This window comes from Sphaerodactylus townsendi, linkage group LG10 (assembly GCF_021028975.2).
Source record: "Sphaerodactylus townsendi isolate TG3544 linkage group LG10, MPM_Stown_v2.3, whole genome shotgun sequence".
In the NCBI taxonomy this organism is placed as follows: Eukaryota; Metazoa; Chordata; class Lepidosauria; order Squamata; family Sphaerodactylidae; genus Sphaerodactylus; species Sphaerodactylus townsendi.
In genome coordinates this window covers 12,655,787-12,668,473 of record NC_059434.1, presented here as the reverse complement: position 1 = coordinate 12,668,473, position 12,687 = coordinate 12,655,787, and the positions used below count along the sequence as shown (strand labels likewise).

Genomic DNA, 12,687 nt, shown 5'->3' with positions numbered 1-12,687 from the left:
CCAGCACGCAGAGGAAAATCTGGCCGGTGTTTATCCGCTTGCAGTTTTTGGTTGCAAGTCCTTTGCTTGTTGTAAAGGCGGTCTGGACAATCTTCCATCCCTCGGCTAGGGATGAAATCCATTGTTGAAATTCTGGGGGGTCCAAAGCTGCAGTTGGTGGTTGTGTCTTGGCCGGAAGGAAGCGACCAGACACAATTTCAAAGGGGGTTTTCTTTTGTACTGCTATGAACCACATTATTGCAGGCGAAATTACTCCTCAAATGGAATAACTTCGCGCAATTGTCTTGGTGGTAGTTGGTGTAACAACGTAAATACTGCTCTAGGGTTCTGTTATTCCGTTCTCTCCGTCTCGCCGTCACTTTGAGCATTGGTAGAAGGCGGCGACGGCCGGGGCGGTATTTAACAACCCCAAAAGCGCTTTCCAGAACTTTGAGATGAATTGGGGGCAGCGGTCGGAGACCACCTTAGCGGAGGCGGAATGGAGACGGATCTAATCTGGAAGAACCGGGTTTGATTCTCTCCGCTTCTGCCGCCTGAGCTGTGGAGGCTTATCTGGGGAATTCAGATTAGCCTGTACACTCCCCACACCACCCAAGTGACCTTAGGCTGGGGTCACAGCTTCTCGGAGCTCTCTCAGCCCCACCTACCTCACAGGGTGTTTGTTGTGAGGGGGGAAGGGCAAGGAGATTGTAAGCCCCTTTGAGTCTCCTGCAGGAGAGAAAGGGGGGATATAAATCCAAACTCTTCTTCTGCTTCTTCTTCTTCTTCTTCTTCTTCTTCTTCTTCTTCTTCTTCTTCTTCTTCTTCTTCTTCTTCTTCTTCTTCTTCTTCTTCTTCTTCTTATACTTTATCTGCTGGCTGAGAGAAAAGCTGCCCTGCAGAAACATACAAGTAGTACCAATTGGCCTGGTTAAGTTTAATAAGATTTTTACAATCACATAACTTTTGTTCCCTTTTCCCTGTTTCCTCCCGCCCAATCTTCTGCTTTTCAGACATGCTGTTTCTCCAAGGATCAGAAGTCATATTTAAAGTGGCTTTGAGCCTTCTGGGCAGCCACAAGCCCTTGATTCTGCAGCACGAAAGCCTGGAAGCGATAGTCGATTTCATTAAATGTACTCTTCCAAACCTGGGCTTGGTACAGATGGAAAAGACCATTAACCAGGTATTCTCAAGAAAGATTAGCTTATAAAGTTGTGAGCAGTCTATTAATGTCCCAACGGAAAGAAAGGGATGCTCATATTTCTTTCTCCGAACTGGAGTGTGAAGATTTGGAAAGTACCTAATCCTAAAACAGATTATTTTTAGATTCTGGCAAGAATAATTATCCCTAACTTGGATGGCCCTGGCTAGCCTGATCTTGTCAGTTCCTAGAAACTCAGCAGGGTTGGTTCTGGTTAGCACTTGGATGGGAGGCCACCACGGAAGTCCTGGGTCGCTACTGGCAATGCAAGGTACCTCTGAATGTCCCTTCCTATATATGCACATTTATGATGACCAGATTGAATTCCTTTCCATCATCTGTTCTTTCTGGAGAATTTCTTGCTATTTCATATTCGAAAGGACTCTGCATATTTGAAGGAAATATGCCAGATTCTATTTCCCACATACTGTTGGACTGCCAACTTCAAACTGATCTGCGAGAGAAACTAATTACCCCACTAAGACAAGTTCAAAAGTAAAAAGAAGCAACTTTCCTTACTCTTATCAGTTAAGGACCCAGACTCTACCAACGTTGTTGCTAAATCTCTTTCACTGGTATTAAAAACCAAGGCTTGTCAAAAACTGGAACAAAATGGCTGAGCTGTGCAACTACAAATCCCCTTTTTATTATTATTGATTTAAGTGTTCAGCAAATTTTAATCTATGTTTGTATGCCAAAAAAAGGTATCTGAAGTCATTTCCCACTTACCATGACATCTTCTCTTGCTGCGCTGCCACTCTCATCGCACGCTGGCCATTTCTGGCGCTGGCCCCTGGAGTCTCTTTACTCCACCCTCGCTCTGGCGCTGGTCATCAAAAGGTTTCATTTTGAGGAGTCAGCCAAGAATGATGCACGCTGAGGGGCGCTGAGCTGCAAGCCGCCGGGCAGCTGCATTGTCTCCGCCCCCCCGTAGTGGGGAGTGCCGGGGACCCCGGCTACTTGGCATGACAGTAGCGCATTAGAAGGTAAGTGGTGCACCTGGAATGTCTCCTCTGCCTTTACAAGTCTTACAGGATGGTTCTATAGGTCAGCAAGCTACCCGACATCACCACATGTAAACACGCACACGCGCAAGAATCATGAACATTAAATCTTTGGGTAATATTGCAATGCGATTTCCTACTGTCTTTTTTTTTACTGTGTTTTGTTGAACACTGGAAATGCTTTTCATGCGTGAACCTCAGTCATATATCTTGTGCGCAGGAACCAAGGTTAAAAAGCTCTCATAAGTGAAATTCCTTGATCTTTTTTTAAAAAAGATACTCTTCCATTTTAAATACTTAACAGGTATTTGAGATGGACATCTCCAAACAGCTGCAAGCCTATGAAGTTGAATATCACGTACTTCAGGATGAGCTGATAGATTCGTCCCTCGATGACAATCAGAGGATGGATAAATTAGAAAAGGCAAACAGCAGTTTCACGTGAAACAAAATTTTGACCTCCTTTGAAGAGCTACAGGTATAGATTTTGTATTTTTCTTCTTGTCTCGTCTATCTGGTATGTTTTTCTTTTGCCCTTTCCCCCAAGCTGCATGGGCTGCAGACTTCCCACATCAATTTCAGCCTTCCAACAGCCCTGTGAGGTAGGTTACGCTGAGAAGTGAGTGAAATTTCTCCTAAACAGTGTACATTCAGTGTTAGGTTACAAGCTGGTGATACAAGCTTATTCATCAGTTTATTTACAGCTAGAACTATCCACATTGTGTATGTTTTTTTATAGTTTGAGAACATAAGTATAACTGGAGAAGCCTTCATGTACATTTAACAGGAAACCAGTTGCCATAGGTTTTCAGTCTTCGGGCAAGGAGAAGATGCCCCACTGAAGAAGAGTTTTGATTGAGGCCCCACCTTTCTCCTGTGAGTGAGACTATAGCCGAGAGTTCCGAGGGGACTGTTTCTACCCCAGAGTCACCCAGCAGGGATGTCGGAGTTGCCTTCTTCAGTCTAATGAAAATGGGTATACTTACCTATTTGTTGGTCATCCTCTGACTAGATCAGGGGTAGGGGAACCTGTATTCGAGAGCCGCATGCTCTTTCTGCCTTGCACTGTGGCTCTACGAGCTGCCGCCAAGTCACAGTCTCTGCTCCGGCCTGTAATAAAGTAGGGCGGGCGCATTCAACCGCCCATGGTCAGCGCGTCGCTGGGTTTCCTTCTTGCCCGCCCCATTGGAGTATGGTGTTTTCCCGGCAGTCGGGCGAGGGTCGGTGCCACCGGGTTATTCTTGTTCGCCCTGTATAGCAGGGCGGGCGATCTACAAGCGCTCTCAGAATGAGCGTAGTAAAAGGTAAAAAAAGCCCAATATATACAGTACACTTCTTTATTTTAAATGTCAAAATTATTTATGGCTCTAAGTGTTTTCTTTTCCCGTGGAAAACGGGTCCAAATGGCTCTTTGAGTGTTAAAGGTTCCCTACCCCTGGACTAGATTGTCATCCTAAGAACATCTTATGTAGTAGTTAAGTGTGTCAGTCTACTGGGTTTGAATCCCCGTGCTGTCATGTTGGGTTGCCAAGTAACCCCTCGTGGGGTCTAAGCTACCACACACGGGCGGTGCTGTGGGAGGATAAAATGGAGGAGAGGAGAGACAATGTAAGTTGCCCAGTGTCCCCAACTGGGAGAATCCTCGTTGAAAATACCCTCTCGTGCTGTGGATGCTCACCGGGTGACCTTGGACCAAACACATACTCCCAGCCTCACCTACCTCACAGGGTTGTTATGAGGATAAAATGAAAGATAGGAGAATGATGTAAGCCACTCTGTGTCCCATCAGAGACAAGCAGGGTTCAAATGTATTGAAGGCTTTCACGGCCGGATTCAACTGGTTGTGGGTGGGCTTCCAGGCTGTGTGGCCGCGGTCTGGTGATCTTGTGCCTAACATTTCTCACCTGCATCTGTGGCTGGCATCTTCAGAGGTGTATCACAGAGAAAAGTCTGTTTTGCACTGTGTCTAGTGCGTTTGCTGTGAGAAATACATTGAACGCCTCTTTGGGGAGGCACGTTCCAACAGGACTGAAAAATGGAGACACTCCGGATCAAGACAGCACACCTATGTTTCTTAACCTTTCTGCTACAGTGCAGAGACACCAAACCATTCCAGCCTCTTCTCACAGCAAACTCACTAGACACAGTGTGAACAGACTTTTCTGTGACACACCTCTGAAGATGCTGTTTAATGTAGATGAAATGTTAGGGAACAAGATCTGCCAGGACCACGCCACACAGTCTCCCGAAAACCCACCACAAGTGTGCTAACCGCACTTGGAGTACTGTGTCCATTTCTGGTCATGCATCTCAAAAAAAGGATATTGAGGAGATAGAAAAAGTGCAGAGAAGGGCAACCCAGGATGATTGAGGGACTGAAAATCTCCCTAATGAGGAGAGGCTGCAGCCGCTTGGGACCTCCTTTTTTTTTAGTTTGGAGAGGAGACGCCTTGAGGGGGGGATAAGGATTGAACCGTCTCCATTCCGCCTACGTGTAAAGGTGGTCTCCGACAGCTGACCCCGGGAGTATTCGTTGAAAATAATTAGAACCAGGGGCATCTCGTTGAACATGCTGGGGGGGGAAGAATTAGGACTAATAAAAGGAAACACCTTCTTCACGCACTGGCGATGTGATTGGTGTTTGGAATATGTGCTGCCGCCACAGGAGGTGGTGATGGCCACTAACCTGGATAGCTTTAAAAGGGGCTTGGACAGATTTATGGAGGAGAAGTCGATTTATGGCTACCAATCTTGATCCTCCTTGATCTGAGATTGCAAATGCCTTAACAGTCCAGGTGCTCGGGAGCAAAAGCCGCAGAAGGCCATTGCTCTCACATCCTGCATGTGAGCTCCCAAAGGCACCTGGTGGGCCACTGCGAGTAGCAGAGAGCTGGACTAGATGGACTCTGGTCTAATCCAGCTGGCTTGTTCTTATGTTCTTAACCAGGGTACAAATGAATCAAATAAATACACAGAAAGGCAGCTTATAAATTAAGTAAGTAATGGAAGGTCTTTATCGGAGGTTGATGCGTAGGGTAAGAAGCTGGTTGTTAACCCGTTTTGAGGATTTTCTGGCTTTGGGAATCAACAGTGAAAACTCAAACACTGAAAGGAACACAAGGCTATTCAACATAATGCTGCCAGGATTAGAATTTTGAGCACTGAGGAGGCAAAATGCCAATCAATCAGTTCTTGGCAGCCATCGCTATCGTTCCTCTGAGTCATGATTCATGTTTCCTTATCTCTCTCCCAGTGAAGTTCGTACCCAGTGGAACTGTAGATTAACAACACTACACTTAATTAAAACACTTTAGTTCATAAATTCATACGTCCATTCGTCAATCCTGTGCGGATTTATTAGTTTTCTCATCTTTCTTGCTTTGTATTAAACTTAAGGATTGAACTTAAATAATCAAAAGTTGGAAGGGGTGGAGAAAACATGGTATAGACACCATTTGATATATTATTGGAAAAACGTTCATCATTCTGACAGGAAATGTGGAGGAGCGGGGCTGTGTAAAGCAGGCCAAAAACTACCCTCTTCCAGATTCTGGGCGTTCAGTTTTTGAAGGAAAGGGCAGGTTTTACTACCATTCATTCATTTGTGCCCTAGATTATAACGTAATTACTTATATCCTATAAACCCAAAAGGAGTCACTGGAGAAACAAGTACACCCTTATCTCCATAGCCCCACTTTTGATTTTCTTTTTTTCGGCAGACTAGAGTAATGACAAGGAGACTCCACTTTTCCATATGTCTACCACTCATTAAATGAACCTAAGACTATAGCAGTGTCCTACGTGTTCAACGAGTGTGAACTATGTCTGCATTGACACAAGATGGCTGACTTACTGCATTTCCATCAGTCTGTATTTGCTTCCATGTTTACTCACAAACAAATGCCCTTCATTCCTTTCCTGATTTCAGGTGGCAAATGGGAAGATCCAAAACCTGGAGGTTTTGGTGGGGAGCCTGATGAACAGCGAGAGCAAACTGAAGCAGACTGTTCTCACTCTGGAATTAGAGAGGAAAGCCTTGCTGGAGACAGTGGGAGAGCTGCGCTCACATTCGTCCAGACCTGCTGCGAACCCTCCTCTTACTAGGCAAGAGCACATGGATGCTGCTATCTGACAGCGGAAAGAAACAAAGATCTGCAGGGATGAAGAAAGGAAGCATTGTTTCCTGGAAACACCATCGGAATCGCTCTCATCGTCCTCCACATTGTCCATGCCTTAATTTTTGTTGAGTGAAACAAAAAAAAGTTTGCACAAAAGAGAAGCACGTTACCGACGGGGGAGACCGGGCTTGTTCATTTTTCGAATTATTTGGAACGGCGCATGTGCAACATTACAAGTAGAAAAGCCACTGTCCAATCTGGTGGTCATGTTACTTTTGAACGCCACTCCTGCACGTGTTCCATTTTCAGTTCACTGTGAACATGCACAACCCAAGACTCCCCAGTAAGTGCTTCTCTACCCAAGGGCTCCATGTTGCTTTAACATTAAGTTTTTAGGAAACTCCCCTTTCTAAGATTATATGCTGCAAAGGTGCTGGAGAATAACTGAAGTAGGAGCTCCTGAATGGATTCTTGCCTCTGTTTAGAGGTCTATGACGTGTTCATCTGTGATTGGACTTCGTACCTTTCTGACTTTTGTTTTGCCTGGACTTGAAACGGGTTCTGTGATTTCCATTGGATTTTGAAATCTCCCATGTTGTCAGAAGTTGCCACCATAATGAACCACAGAAAGCTGAATTTCACCATGTAAAGTTTTGGAGTTATTATCTGTTGTTATAAATGTGCTTATTTTAATCATGCTCTTTGTTTTCCTTTTAATAACTAATATGACAGTGTGGTTTAGCGCTTTTGAAGTTGGGCCAATAGATCGTATTCAGGGATTACATCTCTTTTCTTTCCTTCCCCGAAAGGCAGTGCCATTGTTGTGATCTAAGCCAGAAACTCTCATACCATTATGGTGGATCATGCCTTAACTTTTCCTTCTATTTATTTTAAACCATAGTGTGTTGTACTACTTGTTCCTCAAGTGGGAAAGTAAATAGCTGTCATTTTTAATTTCTCTAGTATTTTGGACACCGTCCCACCTTGGAAAGAATTTTGTTCTTTAAACATTACCTTCTGCGATTGTCAAGGCACTTCCAGATGCTGGATGTATGCTAGATATAGCTAAGCATTTTTTCCCCCATAAAATAGTTCATTAATGATAGAACTTGGAAAATACGCTTTCTCAACAGTAACTTTTGGACAAGGTTGTATGTTTAAAAGTTCATTAGTGTCTTTAATTTAAAGAAAGTATTTTTTTTCCAGGACAATGAAAAGCCCTTCATTTACAACTATACATGCCATTATATCCAATAACATGGAACTCAATATTTACTGTCACAAAGGATCAATTGGTTGCACAAATGTCTGTCCTGCTTTCCAAAGTTATGGAGGATTCATGGCAGTAGCCTGCAACCTGCGGCTCTCCAGATGTTCATGGACTACAAATCCCATCTGCCCCTGCCAGCATGGCCAATTGGCCATGCTGGCAGGGGCTGATGGGAATTGTAGTTCAATTGGCCATGCTGGCAGGGGCAGATGGGAATTGTAGTCCATGCACATCTGGAGAGCCGCAGGTTGCAGACCCCTGATTTATGGGATTCTATCTGAACTGTTCATATTCTAATTCATAAACACATTAAGTGCTTATAAGTGTTTCCATTCCGGTTTGCTGACAATAGTTGAATGTACTACAAATCTCCTCAGTAAAATTTCTATATGAGTTTCAGTAGCATGCAGGGTGCACTTTCTGAGCATATGTGCATTGCGAGCTGAAATGGGTTCGATCGGATTATTATTCCCTCTTTTCAGGGAACCTTGGCAGTGGGAGTTCTCTAAGGGAGTCGAAATCAGTAAGAGAATTTGTAACCCCCTTCCCAAACTACAGTTCCCAGGATCCTCATGGTTTATGAACATCTGGAGGACCAGAGTTGGATATCCCTGCTCTAGACAAAGTCACAACTGTCAACTTGGCATTAAACAAATATATGTTGTAGTGTAGGTATTTCCTAATTGTTTTTTTTTTGTTGTTGTTGTATGAAGATAACAAATAGCTCCTCAATTTCTAAGACTCCTTGAACTTCTCATTTTGCTCCACACAAGGCTGAAGTGTCTGAAAGTCAAGGCCAGAGCTGGATCTAACGGTGTGGTATGCATACTGTTCCAGCAAAGGCTTTGGTTCAACTGAGGCCTTAAATGTTACTACAAGGGGGTAAAGATATAGGTCCAGGGGCGTAATGAGGCAAACTGTAGCCCTGGGCAAAACCTGAGTTGGATGCCCACCCATGGGTGGCCCCTCTCCCACGACCAAATTTTCTTTGCACCAGGACATTGGTGCCTGCAGGGGGTGCATTTTTAGACATATCAGCACCAAAATTTCAGCTTATCATCAGGAGACTGTCCTTATGCTACCCCCCCCCCCCCCGGTTTGGTGAGGTTTGGTCCAAAGTTCCTGCAGGGGGTGCATTTTTGGATGTATTGGCACCAAAATTTTAGGGTATCATGTGGAAACTTTCCTGATGGGACTTCACAAGTTTGGTGCAGTTTGGTTTAGGGGGTCCAAAATTATGGACCCTCAAAGGGGGTGCCCCATCCCCCATTCTTTGCTAAGCAGATGGGGCTACCCTGAACCAAACTGCTAAGGAGATTGGACCCCCTGAACCAAACTGCACCAAACTTTGGGGGTCCCATCAGGACAGTCTCCAGATGATATCCTGAAATTTGGATGCTGATACGTCCAAAAATGCACCCCCTGCAGGAACATCCCAGAAATTTGCCCAAGAATCTTTGTTCTGCATTGAGTTTTCTGCGTTGCTGTCAATGGGGGTTGCAGGACGGGGTGGGGGGGGCACATTTCTGAAGACACAGAACTTTCATGGTCTCATCAGGAGACTGCTCTGGTGATACCCCCCAAGGTTTGGTGCAGTTTGGTTTAGGGGGGGCAAAGTTATGGACCCTCAAAACTGTAGCCCCCATCTCCTATTAGCTCCCATTGGAAACAATGGGGGATGGGGGCACCCCCTTTGGGAGTCCATAACGGGGGATGGGGGGATGGGGGCACCCCTTTTGGGAGTCCATAACGGGGGATGGGGGGATGGGGGCACCCCCTTTGGGACTCCCTGAACCAAACTTCACCAAACTTGGGGGGTAGCATAAGGACAGTCTCCTGATGATACGCTGAAACATTGGTGCTGCTAGCCTAAAAACTGCGCCCCCTGCAGGCCAAAAATGGAAAACCAGTAAAAATACCCAAAAACGAACCCTGTATTTTGATGCCCCCCACAAGGTGGTGCCCTGGGCAGCTGCCCACCTTGCCCAATGGGCATTATGCCCCTGTATAGGTCCCTCCCTTCTAGGCTGCTAGTATGTGGGGCCAAAGCACTTCAGGTGTGAGTCTGAAGGCAGGACAGTTTCCCTTGGTAAGCTGGCTAGTTCAGAGTCCTGGGGCTCTTCCTGAACATTAAAGAAGCTTCTAGAAGTGTCCTAACCCCGTGCTGAAGTTAGGCGCTCAGTTCCCTCCTTATCTGAGGAGGAATCTACATGCTGGTCCGTGACACACTGGTTCTCACAGATCCATTGTCTGGTTTTATATCTTTAACCATCAGTAATGACAATCCACTATCCTCATAATATGATCGGTCCATTTGGGTTTCTTCACACACTTTACATTTTTTGATGTTTTGTGTGCTCACTAATGTTGAATTTGAACAGAGGCAATAACTGATATATTGGCTTTTTAATGCCAAAACAAATAGCAATAAAAAAGAAGGTGATAAATCCTGCGCAATGAATGTTGTGGTGTTTTTAAAATCCAGAGCAGTGTCTCCTAATGCGTTCTTACAGAGAGAATGTGAAGAACCAGTCCCTAGGAAAATGCATAAGCTCCAGCACACCAATGGACTAGTGAACCCTTTGAACAGCATGACAGATGACTACTTCTGCCCAGCCTTGCCCTGGATAGCCCAGGCTAGCCTAATCGTGTCAGCTTTTAAAAGTTAAGCAGAGTTAGTCCTGGTTCGTACTAGGATGGCAGATCACCAAGAAAGTCCAAGGTCTTAACAGAGAGACCACCCATCAGAGCAGACAACACCGATCGAGATGGAACCAGGGCTCCATGTGACACAGCTTTGCTGAGCTCCTGTAGATCCCTTTGTCTGTCTCTTGCCTTGAAAACCCTAGAGAGTTGGCTGTGACTTGATGGCGCTTTTCACCCACCTCTTGTAATAGGTCCACTGTTGGTGCAGAAGATCTACCCTTTGTTCCTTAAGTTGTGTCCAGACAGCAACACATCTCCATGCTTTCCTCGATCCTCCCTTTCTGAGTGCCATTCCTCTCCCCCTTTGGGAATACCCCATGGTCGGCATGGGAGTGGGTGGACAGTATCAGCAGCTTCAGCCACAGCTCCTGGCTGTGAGACAGCTGGAATTGTGAGAGTGTGTTTGGAAATGGCCACAACCCATAATTCTAAGTGAGAGGTTGAGGCTAGAAGTTCGTCAGGCTATTATTAGAGAAGTCTCAGTGAGAGGCTTTGAGGGAAGTAGTAAGTCCAGGCTTCGGAGTGGTTCTGTGGTAGGGCATTGGCATTGATGCAGTAGATCCCCAGGTTCAATCCCTGACCTCTCCAGTTAAAGCATCTCTGGTAGATATTGAAAACAGTCCTTCTCTGCCTGAGACCACCCATCTGATGCCACCCATCAGAGCAGACAACACCGATCAAGGTGGAACCAGGGCTCCATGTGACACAGCTTTGCTGAGCTCCTGTAGATCATGACTACATGGAACTGACAGAAGGATTTTGTGGGGATTATAACAGGACATTAAGCTTCTCGTTTTAACCTGCCCAGAGTCTTCAGGATGCAGTGGGCAATTTGCCCAAGTGAAGAAAAAAAGAACTGGGCAGCAGAAGTGCCCAGAAGTGAAGGCTCCAGGAAGTAGAGAGAGACCGTGTGGGCAACAGCATCCTCTGTGAAGCCCTTTAAACCAGAAGGGGTGGGTGGGGCATATAAGCTGAGGCGGCCTTTGGTGTTACTGCAGTGGTTCTCAACCTGTGGGTCGCAACTGCTTTGGGAGTCGAACGACCCTTTCACACAGGGGTGGCCTCTCTGCATCAGCATTCTCCATCTGTAAAATGGATAAAAGTTAGGGTTGGGGGTCACCACAACATGAGGAACTGTGTTAAAGGGTCGCGGCATTAGGAAGGTTGAGAACCACAGCCTAAGACTCTCTGCATCAGCGTTCTCCATCTGTAAAATGGATAAATGTTAGGGTTGGGGGTCACCACAACATGAGGAACTGTGTTAAAGATTTGACATTAGGAAGGTTAGGGAACCACTGACCTAAGACTCTCTCATCAGTGCCTCACATCCCCAAAAATGGATAAATGTTAGGGTTGGGGGTCACCACAACATGAGGAACTGTGTTAAAGGGTCGCGGCATTAGGAAGGTTGAGAACCACGGCCTAAGACTCTCTGCATCAGCGTTCTCCTTCTGTAAAATGGATCAATGTTAGGGTTGGGGGTCACCACAACATGAGGAACTGTGTTAAAGAATTGGCTCATTAGGAAGGTTGGCAACCACTGACCTAAGACTCTCTGCATCATGTTCTCCATCTGAAAAAATGGATCCAATGTTAGGGGTTGGGAGTCACCCACAACATGAGGAACTGTGTTAAAGAATTAGTCATGTGACATTAGGAAGGTTGAGAACCACGGCCTAAGACTCTCTGCATCAGTGTTCTCCATCTAGTAAATGGATCAATGTTAGCTTGGGGTCACTGCAACATGAGGAACACTGTGTTAAAGGGGTCGCGGCATTGTAGGAAGGTTGAGAACCACTCTGACCACAGACTCTCTGCATCAGCTGTTCTCCATCTGTAAAATGGATCAATGTTAGGGGTTGGGGGTCACCCACAACATGAGGAACTGTGTTAAAGAAGGGTCGCATGGCATTAGGAAGGTTTGAGAACCATCGCCTAAGACTCTGCATCAGCGTTGCCTCCATTCAAAAAATGGATCCAATGTTAGGGTTGGGAGTCACTCACAACATGAGGAACTGTGTTAAAGGGTCAATGCATTAGGAAGGTTGGAGAACCACCGCCCAAGACCCCTCTGCATCAGCCGCTTCTCCATCTGTAAAAATGGATCAATGTTAGGTTGGGGGTCACCACAACATGAGGAACTCAGTTAAAGGGTCAGCGGGCATTAGGAAGAAGCTGGAGAACCACTGGCCCAAGAACTCTCTGCATCCAGTGTTCTCCATCTGTAAAATGGGATCAATGTTAGGGGTTAAATACCACAACATGAGGAACTTTAATGTTAAAGAGCTGACATTAGGAAAGGTTGAGAACCATCGACCTAAGACCTCTCTGCATCAGCTGTTTATCCTCCATCTGTAAAATGGATCAATGTTAGGGTTAGGGGTCACCACAACATGAGGAACTGTATGG

The 12,687-nt window shown here is 45.6% G+C and overlaps 1 protein-coding gene and 1 long non-coding RNA gene across 7 annotated transcripts in view; both read left to right on the top strand.

The window, feature by feature from the left end:
• TBC1D1 (TBC1 domain family member 1) overlaps positions 1-7,079 on the top strand; it is a 134,290-nt gene extending 127,211 nt beyond the window's left edge. For all 6 annotated transcript variants that reach the window (XM_048509575.1, XM_048509580.1, XM_048509579.1 and 3 more), the window contains one exon: positions 6,113-7,079. In XM_048509575.1, the coding sequence (XP_048365532.1) occupies positions 6,113-6,316 (204 nt within the window). In that variant the 3' untranslated portion in view covers positions 6,317-7,079. The remainder of the gene's footprint in view (positions 1-6,112) is intronic.
• A 662-nt stretch (positions 7,080-7,741) lies between these two features.
• On the top strand, positions 7,742-10,024 carry LOC125440046. The gene is made up of 2 exons (XR_007245625.1): positions 7,742-8,466; positions 9,584-10,024. It is a non-coding gene; the product is annotated as an uncharacterized LOC125440046 (long non-coding RNA).
• Positions 10,025-12,687: the final 2,663 nt, after the last annotated feature.